Source organism: Schistocerca piceifrons, chromosome X, assembly GCF_021461385.2.
Source record: "Schistocerca piceifrons isolate TAMUIC-IGC-003096 chromosome X, iqSchPice1.1, whole genome shotgun sequence".
NCBI classification, from domain to species: Eukaryota; Metazoa; Arthropoda; class Insecta; order Orthoptera; family Acrididae; genus Schistocerca; species Schistocerca piceifrons.
Window position 1 is genome coordinate 877,014,727 of NC_060149.1, and position 23,684 is coordinate 877,038,410.

Consider the following 23,684-nt stretch of genomic DNA (forward strand, 5'->3'; position numbering starts at 1 on the left):
GCAGGATTCGAACCTGCGGCCGTAGCAGTCGCGCGGTTCCAGACTGTAGCGCCTAGAACCGCTCGGCCACCCCGGCCCTCAGTTCTTCCTCCAAGAAAATTTTAATGTGCCGTTCAAACTCTCTTGGGGTTCACAAACACCAGCCCCAGGGGCCGAGAATTTTTCTCTTTTCAGAAAACATATACATCATGCATACAGAACTCGGCAACAATGTCTTTCTCATCCGGACCATAACATTTATTGGCCTGCCCCTGCATACACTGCTCAGTGGCGAGATGATACAAATGCCCATTCTAGCGACTAGTTGGGTAAGTACCGGTCTGCTTTCGGAAATAGCACCTTCTGAAGGGAAACATACTAAATGGGTGCTCAGCAAATTAAACTGGACGCTTTACAGTCAGCTAGCTGTATTTGAATACCCGGACAGACCACATCATAACAGTTATCCAGAGGCAGCCTGTCCCCTGTCGGAATAATTAATGCCGTTCACGGACAGGTGGGCGACGCTGCGAAGGTTCACGTCCAAACCATCAGGACAGAATCTAGCAGCCTTTGGATAGCGAGGGCAAAGGTTAGGTGTATAATTAAAGTAGAAAGAGGTTTGGTTCGGCTTTCTAATTTCTGTTGAGATCCTAAGAATATGGGAGTCAATTAGAAGGACTCCACGAAGAAAAAGTACACGTGCAGTAACTGTCGTATAGTGAACCCATATCACATCGCAAAACCTAATTACATAGACAATGGCAAAATACTATTATAACGTAATTATAGTGCACGTCAAGAACCAACATTCAAACAACATCGGGAAGGTACGGAAAGGCGACCGCGCGGCGATAGTTATAAAACAGTTATAAAAGCTATAAATCTGATCAGTTATATATGTGATCGACCCTGTTTTCTGCATAGTGTTTATTATTACAGTCTATCTGTCCAAACACGTATATGGTAAAAACATAATCTTTGTATTTGATTTAATTCTGACGATTCAGTGACCCAAGTCTTACGTCTTAGCAACTGAAATATTTAGCTATGTACTCAGAACTCTATGTAAAACGTATGTAAGTAAACAGTGTAGTTGTAACAGACCAGCAAAGTTCGAGCAGCTGACTTACTTCAGGGGAAAATTTACAACCATCAGCCACGTAATAACAATGAGAGCAACTGTAGGAACGTTATTTCCTTGGTTAGAACTATTGCCAAACCACGCGTGCTAATATTCTGCCATGAACGCTCACACTTCTCAATGTGGAAGCCCAGATGGATGTTTCTGCGTGGGAGCCGGGTTAAAATATCATAGTGCAGACTTCGGACGAACACATGTCGTGATAAATTTCACACGGGAACGTCCAGGAGAGTACAACGTACCATCGTAGCAACAAATAGCCTGTACTAATCGAGGAGGCAGCATCCCTAGATCCTTATAGTAACTCATGTAATCATCCGTGCAAAAAGCTGTAGTACATCCAATACAGATCACTACTTATACGTCAATTAGTATACCTTTCTCACCTTCGTTGCTGAAGTAGATGCAGCAATAGCAGCAGCCCATATAATCTCTTGCTGCTCACTTTCATCAGCTGAACGTTTCAATCCTCTTGTCTTTGACCTCTTTTTATGTGGTTTAGAAGCTTTTCCACGTCCCCCAACGTTCTTCTTAGCTTTCTTGCATTTTGTTTCTTCCAGTTGTTCCTGAAAGAAAACAACTATGTTGATTAAATAACTCTTCGAAAGGTTGGTGACCACAATATTGACTTTGGAAGTCTCCAAAGAAGTCTCTACGTCCGTATTCAGGTAATGTGTATCTACGTCAGTGTGTCACACTCATCGAGAGAACTAGGCAAATAAATGTAAGAAGGGAAACGTGTGTCCTGGTAATGGCAAATATGTCAAGATGTAAGCACGACCCGCCCGGATAGCTGCGCACGCTACCTTCCGGGATTCGGGGAGGCGAACCGGCTCCGGATCGAACCCGCTCGGCGGATTAACGACGAGGGCTGGTGTGCCGACCAGCATGGATGTGGTTTTTAGACGGATTTCCTCATCCTACTCGGTGAATACCGGCGGTTACCCACGTCCCGTCTCAGTTGCACGTTTCGCAAACATATCGAAAAACGCTCTCGCACTTACACGTGGGACGTACACGTATTCTGTACCGGCGCGGGAGGAAGGGATGGTAGGAGGGAGGGGGAGGGGGGTTCGTGGAAGGGTGGCGACAGGAAGACCTCCGATCACCCTCTGCCAGTTACACTGACAAATTCAGAATGACATACTGACGCCGTGAAGACACGGGATAAAGCCAGGAGCAAGAAGAAAAGAAGAAGGCAAACAGAAAAGCACGCGTGCAGTATTTCTGAAGTATCCTGGGATTTGTGTAAAAGCGACATCTGGAGTGAGATGGATTTCTGGTAAGAAATTTACAGCATAAGCTTGGCACTGACATCTTCAGATGGTTAGAGTGCCCAGCCAGCTTCTGCCGGCAGTTCCGTCGTAATGAGTTGTCGGAGATCAGGTAACTGTAGCGCTTCATTGGACGTGTTACAGGTAGTGGGCTAGCTTTCGGGTTGTTACAGTTCGTTCCAAGAATGGCTCAGCGTAACAAGAGTTTCGAGCAGCCTATAGGCAAAGAAAACGTATGAGGTCCGATACAGTCGTTTTTGGTACCAGTCGATACTGTTCGTGACCCTACTCGGTAAACACTGATGGATATTTCACGTTTAAAAGATATAACGAGGAGTTGGTACAGACAGAGCTAATGTTTTATTAGTTGTCCTGGCCATACATCTCAGCAGAATAAAGTTAATCCCTATAGCGCCACAATTTTCCAAGAAACTCCTGGTACACATGACTTACCACAGACTGTGTAACGAATCTTTTAGAAAGCCGGTAGATAGGTGAATAATTCGATCTACAGCTCTATTTGGAAACTAATATTATGTGCATTAATTGGGATGAGAGCGTGGTACGCACTGACGGCCGGTATCACAACCAGTTTTTTCAGAAGACGTTTAGACACTCAAAACCTTATGACATCTCAGATATTCCATTAGTCGTTAAGTTTAGGAAATGAGGTGGATTTGTTTAGTGGGGCAATGGGAGGAATTTCTACCCGAAATAAATATCTCTGTACAGTTTTATGGGAGCTTCAACTTTGAACAGTACCTTGTGGGTTTCCGCTGACATGGGAATCTCGCTCGTCATTGGTTCCCAAGAAAACTTGATAATCTAGTGGTTACAGCGGGCGATAACTAAGACTGGAGCCCCCCCCCCCCCCGCCCCCCTCTTATGGGACTCACCACTCTTTGGCGGGTTCGTGCTTGGCTACTAAGGGGCCCCAGCCTTTGCAGCGTTTTTTCCCTTCCGCACTGCATGTCTATCCTCTTGCTATTCTTTTTCCCCTCCCTTGGGGAACATGTCTAGGATGTTATTGGGAAAGTTCTGCATTGTATGGCGCTGATGTAAGAACGGTCGCACCTTTGTTTTTCGCTCCCTTTTCCTTTCTTCGTTTCCCTTTTCCTCTCGTTTCTCCGCTTCGGCATTTAAGGTTCCTCTTTTTCTTCTTCCTTACTGTGCGCCCTGAAAGCCGGCTCACGCGTCTGACGCGTAACAGGTGATTGGGTAACGCGTAATTCCCAGCCCCTGGTCGACTTGTAGGGTTCGCACATACCCCCTGGTACAGGCCAGGCCCAGGGAGGGGTCATTGCCTGAGCTGCAACCTTCCCAAATTGTCGATTGGTGTCTGTCAGATTTTCGGGAGGTGTGAGCAATCACCTAAGGCAGATGTGCCCCCTTGTGAAGGGAGCCCCCAGTTGGAAGGGGCGCACCATCGGAGACGCTGGCTATCATGGCGATTTTCTCGCAATGAGTCAATCATCTTCCCAATAAATGTCTACAAAACGTAAACTTAATGAGGCTAATGATTCAAAGACCCTTCCCGCTGCACCACAGTTCCTCGTGGTCTCACGTAATGAAGACGGTCAGACCTTTGCCACGGTAAATCCGTTTATTATTCAGAAGGCTGTATATTCTTATATAAACAATATCAGTTGCTGTCGCTGCATAAAAATGTTAAAAATCATGAGATTCAGAAAGGTTTTGATGCAATTGCTGGTCCTGTGAAATCCTGCTCTCGTTTACAGAATGGCACTTTGCTTTTGGAGACTGCTTCTGATTCTCAAGCACAACAACTGCTTGCTGCCTCGCTTCTCCACGGCTACCCTGCTTGTGTTGAGGCCCATAGGACTTTGAATTCTTCCCGTGATGTAATTTACACCGGGCTGCTGGATGGTCTTACCTCTCTGATCAGGGTGTCATTGCCGTCCATTGTGCAATGAAAAAGGTAAATTCCTCCTTAGTGCCCACCCGCACTCTTTGCCTCACCTTTGATAGAGTGGTGCTGCCGCAAGATCAAAGCAGGCTATGAAATTACCACAGTCCAGCCGTACATTCCAAACCCAATGTGTTGCTACCAGTGTCATCGTTCCAACCACACTAGAATGTCTTGTCGACATCCAGAAAAATGTGTAACCTGTAGTCGGGATTCACACGAGGGCGATTGTCTGCCTCCTCCTCCCCGCTGTATCAACTGCAATGGCGGCCATACCGCCTGCTCTCAGGATTGTCCCGTGTATCTTGATGATCGGGCTGTCCAAGAGATTTGGGTAAAGGAAGAAGTGCCTTACCCAGTAGCTCGCAAGTTACTGGCTAGTCGCAAACCCTGTGTTCTCCCGTCTGGCACCTAGAGTCTTGATGTTGTTACCCCACGCTCCATGAAGGACATGGCCACGCAGACATGCTTCCTCAAATTCAGCTCTAAGGTTGTGAAACTGCCCAGTGTCAAGGTAGCATTGCCATCCCCCCGTCCCACTGTGCAAAAAACCGTCAAACTGTCGCCTCAAGAGGCGAAGCCACCAGCTACACAACGAGTAGGCAGGAAAGGACACGAGGAGTACTCCCGTGAAGACTTCCCCCGTTCCCCCCAGCCAAACAACACCCTTGTCTTCCTCTAACCAGAAAGGCTCGAAGAAGTCTACCAAAGGCAAACGGTCTTCTCCTTCGCCACCTGGAAGATCCTGTCCGACGGTGTCGCCACGTGGTTCCTTAGCCCGGCTGGCCTCTGTCTCGCCGGTGCGCACCGCCAACCGTTTTTCAGTGTTCACGGACTGCCTGAGGAAGCAAGCCGATGCTTCTGTGGACCCCATGGAGCAGGATCCTCCTGCTTCTGTGCTCTGTAGTAGCGACTCTACACCGGCTGTCACTCGGCGGCCGCCGAGTTGACACCCCTACATCTCTTGCTCCCCATGAATGTCCTCCAGCTGAACGTTCGTGGCGTGCGGTTCCACAAAGAGGATTTGCAGCTGCTTTCAGCATCGCAGTATCCCCTTGTACTCTGCCTTCAGGAAACTAAATTGCGCCCTCACGACCGCCTTGACCTTTCACATTACTTACCGATTTGTTTTGACTGTTCCGCTGAGGTCGGCATTACATCTCATGCGGGCGTCATACTGCTCATATGGGATGACATTTATTGTCAACCCATCCCCCTGACTACCCATCTTCAAACTGTTGCAGTTCGCCTTTTCCTTCCCCACCTGACTTTTTCCCTCTGTACCATTTATGTACCTCCGTCATTCGATGTCACCAGGGCAGATTTCCTTCAGCTTCTTCAATGCGTGTCATCCGCTTTGGGGTTCTCCCAGGACCTGTCAGAGCGGTGCCCTCTTGGCTGACATTCTTAACCAACTTAACCTCTTCTGCCTTAACACTGGAGCACCCATTTTCCTTTCCGACTCCTCGCACACCTATTTCCATTTGGACCTATCCTTTTGCACTGCCCAGCTTGTCCATCGTCTTGAGTGGTCCGTTCTTTCTGACACCTACTCGGGCGACCATTTCCCGTGTGCTCTCCATTTGCTGACTCCTACCCCATCTGCGTGCACGCCTAAATAGCAGCTTACTAAGGCCGACTGGCAACTTGAATCCTCCCTGGCGACCTTCGACGAACAAGATTTCCGCAGTTGTCCTGACCCGGTAGACTATCTCACCAATGTTGTCCTTACTGCTGCAGAACGTTCCATTCCTCGCACTCCCTCTTTACCACGTCGTGTCCCAGTCCTGTGGTGGTCTGAGGCACGCCGCGATGCAATTCGCGTGCTCTCCGCGTTTTTAACCGTCATCCTACGATGGCTAGCTGCATTCATTATAAACAGATGCGTACAAAGTGTCGTCGTGTTCTTCGGGATAGCAAACGAGCTAGATGGATTTCATTCACTGGTTCTTTTAACAGTTCCACCCCTTCCTCTGTCGTGTGGGCCAACCTCCGATGGCTCTCTGGGACCAAGATCCATTCCCCAATTTCTGGCCTCACAGTAGCAGACGATGTTCCTATTGATATCTCCAACGCCTTGGGCTACCATTCGTGTGGGCCAACCTCCGATGGCTCTCTGGGACCAAGATCCATTCCCCAATTTCTGGCCTCACAGTAGCAGACGATGTTCCTATTGATATCTCCAACGCCTTGGGCTACCATTTTCCGGAAGTTTCGAGCTCCTCCCACTATCATCCTGTCTTCCTCCATCGGAAACGAGGGGAAGAGGCTCGGGCGATACCCTTATCTTCCCGAATCGTGAGTGCTGCAATGCCGCCCTTACTATGAGGGAGCTCGATCATGCTCTCAGTTCATCCCGATCCTCCGCCCTAGGGCCGGACGCCACCCACATTCAAATATTGCAGCACCTTTCTCTTGCGGGCAAGCACTTTCTGCTTGACACGTACGACCGCATCTAGGCAGAGAGCAGATTTCCCGGACACTGGCGTTAAGCCACCGTCATACCCATACCTAAGCCCGGTCAGGACAAAAACCTTCCTTGTAGCCACTGCCCCATCTCTCTTAGCAGTTGCGTTTGCTAGGTGGTGGGAAGTACGATTGATGCCCGGCTGGTCTGATGGCTCGAGCCTTTCAATTTACTGATGACTGCACAGTGAGGATTTGGAGCACGGAGTTGTGCAGTTGCCCATCTCGTTACTTTGTCCAACCATGTCACGAATGGTTTTCTGCGGAAACCCCACGCTGTGGCCGTGTTTTTGGATTTGGAGAAGGCCTACGACACCTACTGGAGAACTGGTATCCTCCGTACTCTTTACACGTGGGGGCTTCCGTGGCCGCCTGCCCTGTTCCCTTCAGGCATTTTTACAAGATCGAGTTTTCGAGGTGCATGTGGGCTCTGCCTTGTCGGACACTTTTATCCAGGAAAACGGTGTGCAACATGGATTCGTCCTGAGCGTCGTCCTCTTTGCTATCGCCATTAACACTACCAAGGCCTGTCCCCCACCGGCCATCTCCGGCTCCCCTTTTGTTGACGATTTTGCCATTTATTGCAGTTCTCCACGGACTTCCCTCACTGACCGGCGTCTTCAGCGGTGTCTTGATCGTCTTTACTCGTGGAGCATCGACAATGGCTTTCGCTTTTCCACTGACAAAACCGTTTGTATGAATTTCTGGCGAGGCAAGTGGTTTCTCCCACCATCTTTACATCTTGGGCCTGTTGCCCTTCCGTTCGTTGAAAATACGACACTCCTGGGGCTCATGCTCGATAGGAAACTCTCTCGGTCCTTCCGTGTATGTTACCTGGCAGCCCGCTGTACGCAGTTCCTCAATGTCCTACGTGTCCTCAACGGTACCTCCTGGGGTGCCGATCGAACCACCCTCCTCCGTTTGTACCGGTCCCTTGTCCGTTCGAAACTCGACTATGGGTGCTTTGTTTATGCGTCTGCACGTCCATCCCTCTTAAGCCGTCTCAACACTATCCACCATCGGCCTATCGCTTTCAAATTCACGACCTTCGCTTGGAACTTCGCGATAGTACCTTTGTATACACTGATGGCTCTCGGACTGACTGTGGGGTCGGGTGTGCCTTCGTCATTGGCACCCGTGTCTTTCGATATCGGCTTCCAGCACACTCCTCAGTATTTACGGCCGAGCTCTTCGCCTTGTATCAGGCCACGGAGTACATCCGACGATACAGCCTTTTCAATTGTGTCCTCTGTTCAGACTCACTCAGTGCCCTTCAAAGTCTACGAGGCGCGACAATAAAGTAATGAGACTGATGTGGGAAAAAAATGTTGCTTATCGTTTAAGTCAAGTTTAGTGTTGCTTCCATGCTACGACGCGTCGCTGCTGTTATCCGTGCCGAAGTTGGACATACTGGCTATTAGGTAGGTGGACATAATGTTCTAGCTGATCGCTGTATATGATAGCATGCTATTGATACAGACACATAAGTCAACGTACGAAGGAACTGAAGGTGTTTCATAGCTCTGCTGTAAATTTATGCCATCGATGTACGTCCATAATTAAGCGCGTCTGTTTAAAACTATCCTCCTTGAGAACGGAATAGGGAACACAATGCCAATTTGAGAAGATATTTCCAGATGTCAGTCTTCGTTTCAGGATCAATGTGGCCAGTTAACAACTAATCGGTTGTTTCATCCGCTTATTGTATTTATGGAAGATCAAGCTATTTATATGTAGTGCTTATCATCTGTGTCATAGATAAGCTGTTGATTTCGCAACCACTGAACGCGCTACGCATTGCAGTCCGTACGACTCGTTCAAGTCATAACAATACAGCAGCTGATTGTAGGAAGAAAAACTATTCGCTCCCTGATAATACAGCCCCCCCGCCCCAAATATCTGCGCTACAAGTCTTCTTCATCCGAGCAGGTATGAGCTATACATATCAAATAGATGAGTACGTGTGCGGAAGTTAATGCTTCTTTCTCACCATCAGTACTGTTTCTGATGTTTCAGCACCCAGCAAAGCCACTGGCTCCTGCAAATCGCTTTTAGCAGCAGAGCGCTTGGTACGTTTTTTCACTGAGGTCTTTTCCAGTGTCTCCGTTTTGCCCTGAAATAGAACAAGTACATTAATTAAAATATATTATCCAAAGAATGATTTTAGAAACATATGACTATCGAGGTGAGGTTTTTCATTCCTTTACCAATACGATATTTTCAAGTGGACTGATAATTGTCGGCTCTGGTTCGACAGCTTTCTTTCCTGCCTTGCCACCAGTCTTTCTCTTCTTTCCCTAAAAGAAAGCAACTACACGATTAAAATTGGTCGTTCAAAATGTGGTATTAGGTACTTTTGTTTTTGGGCCAGCAATACAAAATATGTCCTTTAATGACATGATTATTTGTGAATAATAGCCAGTTACACTGCTACGTAAGTTGTTTATATTTTATCTCATTCACAATTAGCCCATTTCGGCGAACTTCCATCGTCAGGTGATCTGTAATTACATTGATAAGCGGTGGTCTTAATATAATGGTTTTGTAACTATGATCTAAAAATTTATAATATATCATTAAGTGTTTTACCTTATACGTAACATTGTTGCTGTCATGTCCTGTCTGTTTTGGAATTATTACTTTCTCCTAGGTGTACAGTGGAGATGTATACCGGATGTTACTTGTTTTCCATATATGCTACCCTTCTGACAGCTTGGATGACAGTGGGTTAGCAATGTTACATATTTACATAGTTACCATTATAAATAAGTGATGTGTGAAATTCAGTTGTTTATTATTATTTTTTCATACATGGTTGTTTGTAATTATGTTTTGGCCTAAAGTTAGTTTCAGTTTTGACATCTTTATTTTACGTTGTTAATTTTTCGTAATAGTTGTTGTTGTCTATGATTTATGTTGGTATTCTGTCTCTGTTTTATACCACTGATGTTGTTATCGCTGTTTTTGGATATGTGTTGTTTAGAATCACTAATATTGTTATTTTACCCGTTTTCCCGATTTATAATGTGAATAAAGGTTTCTATATACTTTTTGTGCTTTAGGTCGGTTTGTTCGTTCAGTAAATTTGTTGGGTTGCAATACGCTTGTGAATATATCTTTATTTCCACAAGGATGTACATCAATGTTCCCTTTTGCGTAATATGGAGGATTTCTAGTGCTTGGTTTATGGGTATTACATAGTGTTTCTCTGCTTTTAAATGCTGAAAAAATGTGGATGGGTTGTTTTCACTTTCTCTGGTGTGCTCTTTATATCTGATTTTGAAGTTTCTACCAGTTTGCCCTATGTGGAATTTGTGACATGTGTTGCATGAGATTTTGTAAATGCCGGGATTGTTGTGTGTGGGAATTTTCGAGCTGCCTTTGTGAAATTTTGTGTTTGAGGCTGTATGTGTTTTGAAATGCAAATGCGATGTCGGTTTTGTTGAATAATTTGTTGATTTTGTTCGAGATGTTTCCTAGATAGGTAGTGCTTACGTATTTTGTTTTCTTATTTTTCGTTGTGTGTATGTTTAGCGTTATTTCTTTATGTGAATTGTGCCTTTCAGGCTGTGTTCCATTGTGGTATTAGAGACATTTGACTCGGGAATGCTCGTTTCAATACCTTCTTCCTGGAGCTTTTCCCAGGTGGCGTGGCAGTTGTTTCTGGCGTGTCAACATCTTGCTCCACTGTCTCTGAGCCTTTTGACGGCACTTCATACTGAAATGAAACGACAAAATTCGTTAAAATAAGATGTTCAAATATAGTGTTTATAAAGTGTAAGTCCCGAGAGAGTGCACAAATTTGAATTAATTGTTGTGGAACGTCAGTAACTGTCACGAAGACACAACAGTCTGCCCCCATTTTCCAGAAGAAAACCGCTACTACCCCGTGACTGAAGTAAGTCGCTCGAAGTAGGGCATTAGAACTAGCTGACTTACGAGATGAGATTTTTCATACCTCTTTTGTTGAGGTCTGCCCAGGTGTAGTACTCTCTGTTTCAGGGTGCTCAGCAGCTTCCTCCGATATCTTAGAGCCTTCTGCTTGCCACTCACCCTGAAACAAAACGACAACATTGATTAAAATAACTCGTTAAAAGTAAAGTGTTTGCAGCATTTGAATTTGAAGGTCCCTCTGCGGGTCCGAGGGTTAGAATAGGCCCGAGGTAGAGGCGACTAAAAGGAGTCTCAAACGTTTCGGTCCTTATGTGATGGTCCCCTGTAGAGTTTGACCTCTATTTTTCAAAAGTTTCCAGAAGAGCGAGTCAATTGGGGAAGGACGCCATACATGGTGCATAGCGTCCATCATGCGCTGAGACCTCTCGCATCCTTCGTCGACGTGGATCTGCACTTCCGCTCATTCTCCAGCTGTTGGATGAGGTCAGCCTCCTGGATGCGTTTTCCTCCATCCTCTGTGCAGAATCGCTTTCTGCACTGTCGACGATAAGAGACTTCGTAGCTCGTTTGCGCCTGATATCCAGCACGGTAGCCAGTACGTTGTGGTGGGGCCACCATGTACCCTGTTGGTTGTAGCCCCCTGACCACACAGGAATCGCTCTGCTAATGCCTGCGCTGTTAACTCCCCATGTAGGCCAAGCAGTAGATGCCCGTCACCCTGGGGCATCGGGACTCCCGGCAATGGCCATCCTGCTAGGTAGCCTTTGCTGCTGCTGGGTGGTGCCCGTGGGGAGGGCCCCTGGTCGGAGTGGGTGGCATCAGGGTAGATGACATGCCATGAAGTGTAGTACGTCATCTCTTGCTGGTGGTCAAACACCAGCAGTCTCTAAGTGATCAAAGTCTAACTTCAATGCTAAGTACCTCGTATGTAGAAGAGTTGATGGGGAATCTTTCTTGTCAATGAAACCTCAGTTTTTTGTGGAGCATTTAGAGGAGAAGTTTGGGGAGGTGGAGGGCTTATCCAAAATGCAGTCAGGGTCAGTCCTGATAAAACAGCATCCTCTGCCAGGTCACAGGCACTACTCACCTATGACAAGATCGGGGGTGTTTCTGTTTCCATCATGCCCCATGAAAGCTTAAATATGGTCCAGGGTATCATATTTCACAGGGACCTTCTTTTACTGTCTGACGAACTGCGCGCCAATTTAGAGCGGTGAGGTGTCCATTTCGTCCGGCGCGTCTACCGGGGTCCGAGGGATAATTAGGTTGCCACCGGTGCCTTCATCTTGGCCTTGGAGGGATATCCCTCCCCCGATGCTGTGCTTTAAGTGCTGGGAGTTCGGTCATATGTCTTCCCACTGTACTTCCAGCCTCACCTGTCGGGATTGTGGCCGTCCTTCACATCCCAATACTCCCTTTGCCCCGGCTCCCATCTGTGTCAGCTGCGGAGAGCACCATTCACTTTGCTCGCCAGACTGCAGGATTCTCCAGAAAGAAAGAAAAATAATAGAATACAAGAACCTGGACTGACTGGCCTAAACTGAGGCTAAGAGAATATATGAGAGGCTACATCCTGTGCATATGACATCAACCTACGCCGCCACTACGACAACGGTTCTACTATCTTCCATTCTGTCGTGTACACTTGGCTCTCAGAATTATAAGCCTCCACCTGCCCCCTTGATGGTGGGGGTCACTTCCCTCCCTGTTGCTCCCGCACAACCTACTTCAGGAGCAACATCCCCCCCTCCCCCCCAAACCATCGGGTATGTCAGTCCCCACTTCTCAGCCAGAGAAGCGCAAGTCTTCTTCGGCTTCACTCGCCAGGAAGGGATCCCGTGGGTCATTTCCTTCCCAGGTTCCTATAAGTGGTCAAACTGACACCCGCCAGTGGCTGAAGCAACCACAGGTAGCTGGTTGTAGGGCTTCAGTCCCTGAGACTGAATCAATAAATCCCTCTCTGCTGGACAAACTTAAGCAGCAGTGAGAGAAACCTAAAAAGACCCCCAAGAACTAAGGCACTGCAGTGGCTTCAGTGGGCCTTCAGACACAATGGATGTCGATCGCGCAGGTACTCATCTGGTAGCAGCAGGTGACCCTGAGGCGTAGACTGCCTCGTTCAGTGTTTCATGCCTTCCCAGTCTCACGATCACGTAATCCTCCAGTGGAATTGCGGCGGCTTTTCCCCACCATGTGGCTAATCTATAGCAACTGTTAAGCATTACACCTGCTTTCTGCATTGACTTCAAGGAAACCTGGTTCCCGGCAATGCCGACCCCTGCCCTCTGCGGCTATAAGGGATATTACAGCAACCGTAGCGACTACAACAGTGTGGCAGGTGGAGCTTGCATCTATGTCCTGAACTCCGTATGTAGTGATCCTGTGCACCTTCAAATTCCTCTCGAAGCTGTGGCTGTCAGGATAAGGGTGACACAGGAAATAACTCTGTGCAATGTATATCTTCCTCCAAAGGGTGCAGTACCCCTGAACGTATTGGTTACACTGATTGATCAACTCCCTAAACCTTTCCTACTTTTGGGAGATCTTAACGTGCATCACCCCTTGTGGGGTGGCACCATGCTTACTGACCGAGGTAGGGAGGTCGAAAATTTACTGTCACTACTCGACCTCTGCCTCTTAAATACAGGTGCACCCCCCAACCCCCCCCCCCCCCCCCCACACACACACACACTTCAGTGTGGCACATATTCGGCCATTGATCTCTCGGTTTGCAGTCCTGGCCTTCTCCCATCTATCCAATGGAGAGCACATGTGGTAGTGACCACTTCCCCATTTTCCTGCCACACCCCCGGCGTCATGCCCATGGACGCCTACACAGATGGGCTTTAAACCAGGCAGAATGGGGAGACTTCACCTCTGCTGTCGCCGCTGAATCTTCCCCACATGGGTGCCATCGATGTTGTCGTTGAGTAGGTCACTAGAACGATCGTTTCTGCAGCGGAAAACGCGATCCCTCGTTCTTTAGGGTGCCCCCAGCGAAAGACAGTCCCTTGGTGGTCGCCGGAAGTCGCTGAGGTAACTAAAGAGCGTCGGCGAGCTCTACAGCGACATAAACGCCACCCTTCCGTAGAGCACCTAATAGCCTTTAAGTGGCTCCGTACCCGCGTTCGCCAGCTTATGAAACGACGGAAACAAAAGTGTTGGGAGGGGTACATGTCGACTATTGGGCGCCATACGTCACCTTCCCAAATCTGGACGAAGATCAGACGTCTTTTTGGGTACCAGATCCCAACAGCTGTCCCTGGCATTAACATCAATGGCAATTGCCAAGCACTTTGCTGCATTGGAGAACTACCCCCCCCCCCCCCCCTTTGCCTTTCGCACCCTCAAATGGTGGATGGAAAGGAAAGTCCTCTCGTTCACTACACGCTACAGTGAACTCTATAACGCCCCATTTATAGTGGGAGCTCCTCAGCGCCCTTGCACATTGCCTCGATGCAGCTTATGGGCTGGATCGGATCGACCGTCAGTTGATTAAACATTTCTCGGTTGGCTACAGATGACTTCTCCTCGTCACCTTCAACCAGATCTGGTGCGATGGCGTCTTACCATCGCAGTGGCGGGAGAGCATAATCATTCTGGTGCTCAAACCCGGTCAAAACCTGCTTGATATGGATAGCAATCGGCCCATCAGCCTCACCAACTTTATTTGTAAGCTACTGAAACGTATGGTGTGTCGGTGGTTGTGTTGGGTCCTAGAGTCACGTGGCCTACTGATTCCATGTCAGAGCAGCTTCTGCCAGGGTCGCTCTACCACTGATAATCTTGTGTCCCTCGAGTCTGCCATCTGAACAGCTTTTCTCAGAAACCAACATCTGGTTGCTGTCTTTTTTTGACTTACTTAATGCATATGACACAACCTAGTGACATCATATCCTTGCCACATTGGATGAGTGGGGTCTCCGGGGCACACTCCCGATTTTTATCCAAAACTTCCTGTCGCTCCGTACTTTCCGTGTCCAAGTCAGTGCCTCCTATAGTTCCCCCCGTATTCAGGAGAATGACGTTCCGCAGGGCTCTGTATTGAGTGTCTCTCTATTTTTAGGGGCTATTAACGGTCTAGCAGCAGCTGTAGAGCCGCCAGTCTCACCCTCTCTGTATGCGGATGATTTCTGAATTTCGAACTGCTCCTCCAGTACTGGTGTTGCAGAGTGTCGCCCACGGGAAACCATGCACAAGGCACAGTCATGGACTCTAGCCCACGGCTTCCAGTTTTCAGCCGCGTAGTCGTGTTTCATGCATTTCTGTCGGTGTCGCACCGTTCATCCAGAGCCAGAACTTTGCCTTCATGACGATCCACTCACTGTAGTGGAGACATATCAATACTCAGGACTAGATTTCATTGCCCGACTGACTTGGCTACCTCACCTTCGTCAGCTTAAGTGGAAGTGCTGGCAGCACCTCAGTGACCTCCGCTGCCTGAGCAACACTAACTGGGTTGCAGATCGCTCTACGCTGCTGCGGTTTACAGAGCGCTTGTTCAATCTCGCCTTGACTATGGGAGTCTGGTTTACGGTTCGGCGGCGCCCTCATTGTTGCGTTTACTCGACCCAGTGCACCACTGTGGCGTTCGCCTAGCGACGGAAGCTTTTAGAACGAGTCCAGTGATCAGTGTCCTGGTGGAGGTCGGAGTCCCTCCATTGAAGGTTAGGCATGCACAACTGCTCGCCAGTTACGTTGCACACGTTTGTAGTTCTCCTGCACATCCGAATTACCGTCTTATTTTCCCAACCACAGCAGTTCATCTCCAGCATCAGCAGCCCAGGTCAGGGCTTACAATTGCGGTTCGTGTCCAGTCCACTCTATCTGAACTGGAGTCCTTCCCGTTACCACCTCTCCTCGAGGTCCATTCACGTACACCTCCATGGTGTACACCTAGGCCGCAAATTCTTCTGGATCTTTCGCATGGCCCTAAGGACTCTCTCAATCCTGCAGCTCTCCGCTGTCACTTCCTTTCGATTCTCGACATGTACCGGGGCCATGAAGTGGTTTACACCGACGGCTCGATGGCTGATGGTCAGGTAAGCTTTGGGTATGTTCATGAAGGACATATGGAACAGCATTCCTTGCCAGATGGCTACAGTGTTTTCACTGCAGAGCTGACGGTAATGTCTCGTGCTCTTGAGCACAGCCGCTCATGCCCAGGCGAGTCATTTCTCCGGTGTACTGACTCCTTGAGCAGCCTACAAGCTATCGACCAGTGCTACCCTCGCCATTCTTTGGTAGCGTCCATTCAGGAGTCCATCTATGCCCTGGAACGGTCCCATCATTCAGTGGTGTTTGTGTGAACCCAAGACACGTTGGAATCCCAGGCAATGAACTTGCCGACAGGCTGGCCAAACAGGCTACGCGGAAACCGCTTCAGGAGATGGGCATCTCCGAAACTGACCTGCGTTCTGGGAGACGGAATGGTATAACAGTACGCACAACAAACTGTGTGTCATTAAGGAGACTACGAATGTGTGGAAGTCTTCCATGCGGCCCTCTCGCAGGGAATCAGTTGTCGTCTGCCGGCTCCGCATTGGCCATACGTGACTAATGCATGGTTACCCCCTCCGTCATGAGGAAACACCTCGGCGTCGCTGTGGCTCACAAATGACGGTCGTCCACCTCTTGCTGACCTGCCCACTTTCATCTGCTCTGTGGCGGACTTTTAACTTTCTCAGCACCCTACCTTCGGTGTTGGGTGACGATGCCTCAACAGCAGCTTTAGTTTTACGTTTTATTCGTGGGGGGTGGGTTTTATTGTTTGATCTAAGTTTTGGCGCATGGCCTTTGTCCCTCTGTATCCTCCACCGTAGTGGCTGGAGGTTTTAATGTGTTGCAGAGTGGCTGGCTTCTCCTTTTTATACTCATGGTCTGCCAACCATGGTAATCTGCTCTCTTGTTTTACTCTCGTCTACATGTTTCTTGCATCTCTCCGCGGTTTTCCTGTCCGATTTTGTCCATTTTAGTGTTAGTTGCCCTTCTGTCATTCTTGTGGTTTCTTCCTTTCTTCCAGCTATGTTTTGTGTGTCTCGATTATTTTACTCTCACCCTTGTGGAATTATTTTAATTGGAACGAGCGACCGATGACCTAACAGTTTGGTCCCCCCCCCTCCCCCCCCCCCCCCAACTCTTATCAATTTGTACTAGTGGGAACCGGTCATCTGCCAAGAAGTAAATGCTAATGTGAATAGCAGAATAGATTTTTGTTACTTACAGTAAACACATCTACATAGCTACGATGTGGTGTAGGCGAGAAAAAAGGTATTCGACCGTTTTTTTTCCAAATTTTATTCTACGTCAAACCCCCCCCCCCCCCCCCCCCCCCACACACACACACACACCCGGTGAGGTGCGGTAGAAGTCGTGCATTGAGGGTTCCATACAAACTCCATTATGTATACAGGTAGTTCATTTATAAGTTCTGATGAAAGAGTTTTCGAGTATCGAAATACGCGCCGTAAAAGGCTGTATCTTTTGACAGCACTGACTTAGCTCAAGTTTCTTACACTGCTAAGGGACCTTAGTATTTGGCATAGATTTCAAGTCTACCTCCACCCGTTCCTGAGAAAAAGGGGCGTTAACAGACGGACAACAAGTTTATTCTATAAGGGTATCGTTTTTATCGACTGACGTACGGAACGCCACGTTTTATAGAGGTTTTTATAGAGAAATAATGAATGGGAAGAAGAGCCGAAAGTGCTCGTTGAACGAGAGAGGTAGCTGTCGGCTTGGCGGCGAGCTTTGTCTGGAGGCGGACAATGGCATGTGAAGGGCATCCCACATCCGGCAGCCGGTTTCCTTCGACCGTGTGGCCTCCGGCACGTGGGCCCGCTGTACTCTGTGCCGTTCTCCACTTTAGCAGAGTTCACACACGTATTCCATTTTGGTATTTTCTTATCGAGGTCAGCCCATTGGAGGGGGAGTGTTCGTTGCAATTGACAAAAATATTGTCTCTATTGGGGTCGAAATTGAGTGTGACAGAAGTCTGGTCACGTATAACAGGTGTAGGTGAAACCGAGTTAACTGTCGGATGTTTTTACCGGCTATCCGATTCCGCTGTGGCAGTTCTAGAGTCATTCAAAGACAGTCTACAGTCAGTAGCGCGTAAATACCAGATCGTGCCATACTACTTGGAGGCGACTTTGACCTACCGAGTATAGACTGGGATGTCACAGATTCATTGCGGGGACTACAGACAGACAGTCGTGCGAAATACTTCTGAATACGTTTTGTGAAAATTGTCTCGAGCAGCTAGCTCAGAAGTCTACACGCAATGGAATCATCTTAGAACTTGTAGGTACAAGTAGGCCGGACCTTACCGACAATCTCAGTACAGAAACGGGTATTAGCCTTTCACGATGTCATTATAGCAACGATGGCTACGAAAGTTAATAAATCAGTCAAGAAGGCTAGGAGAGAGTTCCTGCTTGAGAGAGAGCAGATAAGCAATTATTAACATCTTACTTAGTGAATTGCATCACTTAGTACCAGTAAGACTGATGTAGAGGAATTTTTGGAAAACTTTAAGCAGATTGTAAATCGAGGTCTGGAGAATTATGTGCCCAGGAAGTGGTTAAAGGATGGAAAAGACCCACCGTGGTGTAATTACGAAATTCGAAAGATGGCGAGGAAGCAGAGGCTATTGCACTTTCGGTTCAAAAGAGAATCCACAAATGACGACAGGCAAAGGTTAGTCGAAATTCGTGCGTGTGTGAAAAGATCTATGCACGAAGCATACAACTACCACTGTCATACCTTAGCAAAAGGTAACCCGAGAAAATTCTGGTCCTATCTAAAATCGCTAAGCGGTTCTAAGGCTACCATTCAGTCCCATGTTGACCTGTCTGGTGTGGCAGTTGAAGATAGTAGCAAAATGTAAACCGAAGTGTTAAATTTCGTGTACAAGAAATCCTTTACGCAGGAGAATCGGACAAACACACCGTCTTTTGACCATCGGACAGACTCCCATGTGGACAACATAGTACTATGACCCCTGGCGTAGAGAAACAACTGAAAGATCTGAAAGCAAATAAGTCACCTGGAGATACTGTGACAGGTTTCAGATAGATTATATAATGGTAAGACAGAGATTCAGGAACCAGGTTTTAAATTGTAAGACTTTTCCGGGGGCAGATGTGGACTCTGACCACAATCTATTGGATATGAACTATAGATTAAAACTGAAGAAACTGCAAAAAGGTGGGAATTTGAGGAGATGGGACCTGGATAAACTGAAAGAACCAGACGTTGTAGACAGCTTGAGGAAGAGCATTAGGGAACGTTTGACAAGAATGGAGGAAAGAAATACAGTAGAAGAAGAATGGGTAGCTTTGCGAGACGAAATAGTGAAGGTACAGAGGATCAAGTAGGTAAAAAGACGAGGGATAATAGAAATGCTTGGGTAAGAGAGGAGATATTGAATTTAAGTGATGAACGGAGAAAATATAAAAATGCAGTAAATGAAGCAGACAAAAAGGAATACACACGTCTCAAAAATGAGATCGATAGGAAGTGCAAAATGGCTAAGCAGGGGTGGTTAGAGGACAAATGTAAGGATGTAGAGGCTTATCTCACTAGGGGTAAGACAGATACTGCCTACAGGAAAATTAAAGAGACCTTTGGAGAAAAGAGAACCACTTGCATGAATATCAAGAGATCAGATGGAAACCCAGTTCTAAGCAAAGAAGGAAAAGCAGAAAGGTGGAAGGAGTATATAGATTCTATACAGGGGCGATGTTCTAAGGACAATATTATAGAAATGGAAGAGAATGTAGATGAAGATCAAATGGGAGATATGATACTGCGTGAAGAGATTGACAAAGCACTGAAAAACTAAGTCGAAACAAGGCCCCGGGAGTAGAGAACATTCCATTAGAACTACTGACAGCCTTGGGAGAGCCAGTCCTGACAAACCTCTACCATCTGGTGAGCAAGATGTATGAGACAGGCGAAATACCATCAGAATTCAAGAACAATATAATAATTCCAATCCCAAAGAAAGCAGGTGTTGACAGATGTGAAAATTATCGAACTATCAGTTTAATAAGCCACTGCTGCAAAATACTAATACGAATTCTTTACAGACGAATGGAAAACTGGTAGAAGCCGACCTCGGGGAAGATCAGTTTGGATTCCATAGAAATGTTGGAACACGTGAGGCGATACTGACATTACGACTTATCTTGGAAGAAAGATTAAGGAAAGGCAAACCTACGTTTCTAGCATTTGTAGACTTACAGAAAGCTTTTGACAATGTTGACTGGAATACTCTCTTTCAAATTCTAAAGGTGGCAGGGGTAAAATACAGGGAGCGAAATGCTATTTACAATTTGTACAAAAACCAGATGGTAGTTATAAGAGTTGAGGGGCATGAAAGGGAAGCAGTGGTTGGGAAGGGAGTGAGACAGGGCTGTAGCCTATCCCCGATGTTATTCAATCTGTATATTGAGCAAGCAGTGAAGGAAACAAAAGAAAAATTCTGAGTAGGAATTAAAATCCATGGACAAGAAATAAAAACTTTGAGGTTCGCCGATGACATTGTAATCCTGTCAGAGACAGCAAAGGACCTGGAAGAGCAGCTGAACGGAATGGACAGTGTCCTGAAAGGAGGATATAAGAATAACATCAACAAAAGCAAAACGAGGATAATGGAATGTAGTCGAATTAAGTCGGGTGCTGCTGAGGGAATTAGATTAGGAAATGAGACACTTAAAGTAGTAAAGGAGTTTTGCTATTTGGGGAGCAAAATAACTGATGATGGTCGAAGTAGAGAGGATATAAAATGTAGACTGGCAATGGCAAGGAAAGCGTTTCTGAAGAAGAGAAATTTGTTAACATCGAGTATAGATTTAAGTGTCAGGAAGTCGTTTCTGAAAGTATTTGTATGGAGTGTAGCCATGTATGGAAGTGAAACATGGACGATAAATAGTTTGGACAAGAAGAGAATAGAAGCTTTCGAAATGTGGTGCTACAGAAGACTGCTGAAGATTAGATGGGTAGATCACATAACTAATGAGGAGGTACTGAATAGAGTTGGAGAGAAAAGAAATTTGTGGCACAACTTGACTAGAAGAAGGGATCGGTTGGTAGGACATATTCTGAGGCATCAAGGGATCACCAATTTAGTACTGGAGGGCAGCGTGGAGGGTAAAAATCGCAGAGGGAGACCAAGAGATGAATACACTAAACAGATTCAGAAGGATGTAGGTTGCAGTAGGTACTGGCAGATGAACAACCTTGCAGGGGATAGAGTAGCATGGAGAGCTGCATCAAACCAGTCTCTAGACTGAAGACCACAACAACAAGAAGTCACCTGATCCGTATGAAATCCCAACTCTGTTTTACAAAGAGTACTCTACGGCACTGGCTGGCCGTTTACCTAGCTTACATTTAACGCGTATCTCTCGCCCAGCACAAAGTCCCAAGCGACTGGTAGAAAGCGCAGGTCGCTACTGTATATAAGAAGGGTAAAAGAATGGACCCGCAGAATTACAGACCAATATCCCTAACTTCTTTTTGTTGCAGAATCTTTGAACAAATTCTCAGTTCAAAAAAAGCACTCCGTGTTCAGGCCACGAGTGGCCTACCGGGACCATCCGACCTCCGTGTCGTCCTCAGTGGAGGATGCGGATAGGAGGGCGTCGGGGCAGCACATCGGCTCTCCCGGTCGTTATAATGGTATTCTTGACCGAAGCCGCTACTATTCGGTCGAGTAGCTCCTCAATTGGCATTACGAGGCTGGGTGCACCCCGAAAAATGGCAACCGCGCATGGCGGCCTGGAGGGTCACCCATCCAAGTGCCGACCACGCACGACAGCGCTTACCTTCGGTGATCTCACGGGAACCGGTGTACCCACTGCGGCAAGGCCGTTAATCTTTGAACAAATTCTCAGGTAGAGTATATAAATTTTCTTGAGACTGAGAAGTTATCTCCACGAATCAGCATGCGTTTAGAAAGCGTCGCTCGTACGAAACTCAGCTTGTCCTTTTCTCACACACTATACTGCAAACTATGGATGAAGGGCAACGGGCAGATTCAATATTCCTAGATTTCTGGAAATCATTTGACACGGTGCCCACTGCAGGCTGTTAACGAAGGTACGAGGATATGGAATAAGTTCACTGGTATGCGAATGGTTCGAAGACTTCTTAAATAATAGAACCCAGTATGTTGCCCTCGACGGCGAGTGTTCATCAGAGACAAAAGTATCGACAAGAGTGCCCCAAGGAAGTGTGGTAGGACCGCTGTTGTTCTCTACACACACAAATTATTTGGCGGACGGGATGGGCAGCCTGATGCTGTGGTGTACGGTGAGGTGTCGAAGTTGGGTGACTGTAGGAAGATGCGAGATGATGTACACAAAATTTATAGTTGGTGTGATGAGTGGCAGCTAGCTCTAAATGTGGGAAAATGTAAGTTAATGCGGATGAGTAGGAAAAACAAACCTGTAATGTTCGGATACAGCATTAGTAGTGTACTCCTCGACAGTCACGTCGTTTAAATGTCTGGGCGTAACGATGTAAAGCGACGTGGAATGGAACGAGCATGTGAGGACTGCGATCGGAAAGGCGAATGGTCGATTTCGGTTTATAGGGAGAATTTAGGTATGTATGTTTCGTCTGTAAAGGAGACCGCATATAGGATGCTGCTCCGACCTATTCTTGAATACTGCTCGAGTGTCTGGGATCCGTAGCAGGTCGAATTGAAAGAAGACATCGAAGTAATTAAGAGGCGGGCTGCTAGATTTGTTGAATGCTATTGAGAAAATTAAGAAAACCAGAATTTGAAGCTGACTGCCGAATGATTCGACTGCCGCCAACAGACATGCGTAAGAAGCACGAAGACAAGGTAGGAGAAATTAGGGCTCATACGTAGGTATATATACAGATGGTCGTTTTCCCTCGCACTATTTGCGAGTGGAACAGGAAAGGAAACAACTAGTAATGGTACAGGGTACCCTCCGCCACGCACCGTACGACAGCTTGTGAAGTATCCATGTGGATGCAGATGTAATTTTCTGATAATGGTCAGTCCGTGTAAACATGCTGCCTGAATTCCTCTAGACTGTGTGGGTTCAAATTGAAGGGTAGCAAGGAATGGTAGAATGAGCCTTACGAAACTAAAAAATACTTTATTATGAAAAGAAACAATAACCTAAATTAGTACATATTCTAGCACGATTCTGAAGTTAAAATCTGCTACTGGGAACATTCAGTACTGTGTTGCTCCACCACGTGCACTACACTGCCTCCCCCCCCCCCCCCCCCCCCCCCGATCCCGGGCATTCTGTCTACTAAGTGGTCGGAACGTTTGTTGCTGAAGCCCGAGGCCCTCCCACGGTCGTCCAGTCTGCGACACACTGCAGGTTTCTTCAGCTGATTTCAAGCATGCTCAGACGGGCAGATACTGTAGGCCACTCGTTGCCCTCGAGCATTATCGCCTTGAAAGACGAACCTATCGCCGCAATGCTGGAGGATCCTGTCTCTTTAGACAAATCCTGCACTCGTCGGTGATGAGAACCCGACGCCATTGATATAGTTTCCATTCCAGGTGTTCCCCTGTCCACCTTCGTCGCTCACCACTGTTGTTCGTAACACACAGCATGAGTCCAAATTGATCATATGGAAATAACGAAAAGAGAGGGAGCATTGGTCGTTGAAATAAAAATCTTTATTTCTGTTGCAAAACAATTTCAATCACTGCATGACCATCATCAGTGCTGTAGATAAAAGAGCCAGAGTGCACTATAACATGCCACATCTACCCAACTGCACAAGTAAGAACGTACAGAAGAGACCGTTTGCATCAACATTCCTAGTATTAAAGCCCTGTGGACTCATAAATACAAGTAGTAAAATTGGAATATGTGCACATATCAATGAAGTGTAGTTGTCAGACAAATACAAATGGGCTAACTGCTTACAGGGACCTACACAGCTATGCTCATTGCCAACGCCAGAGGTAACAGTGCCCTCTTTAATGATTATTACT

At 47.0% G+C, this 23,684-nt stretch overlaps 2 protein-coding genes across 2 annotated transcripts in view; one reads left to right on the forward strand and one right to left on the reverse strand.

The window, feature by feature from the left end:
* LOC124721967 (polyhomeotic-proximal chromatin protein) overlaps positions 1-23,684 on the forward strand; it is a 286,137-nt gene that overhangs the window by 65,252 nt on the left and 197,201 nt on the right. The gene's annotated exons all lie outside the window — the stretch shown is intronic.
* LOC124722751 (uncharacterized protein DDB_G0286299-like) overlaps positions 1-23,684 on the reverse strand; it is a 64,341-nt gene that overhangs the window by 38,623 nt on the left and 2,034 nt on the right. Inside the window, exons 2-5 of the mRNA XM_047247891.1 lie at positions 10,730-10,844; positions 10,413-10,508; positions 8,781-8,903; positions 1,510-1,689 (exon numbers count right to left, since the gene is read on the reverse strand). Coding sequence (XP_047103847.1) covers positions 1,510-1,689; positions 8,781-8,903; positions 10,413-10,508; positions 10,730-10,844 — 514 coding nt within the window. The remainder of the gene's footprint in view (positions 1-1,509; positions 1,690-8,780; positions 8,904-10,412; positions 10,509-10,729; positions 10,845-23,684) is intronic.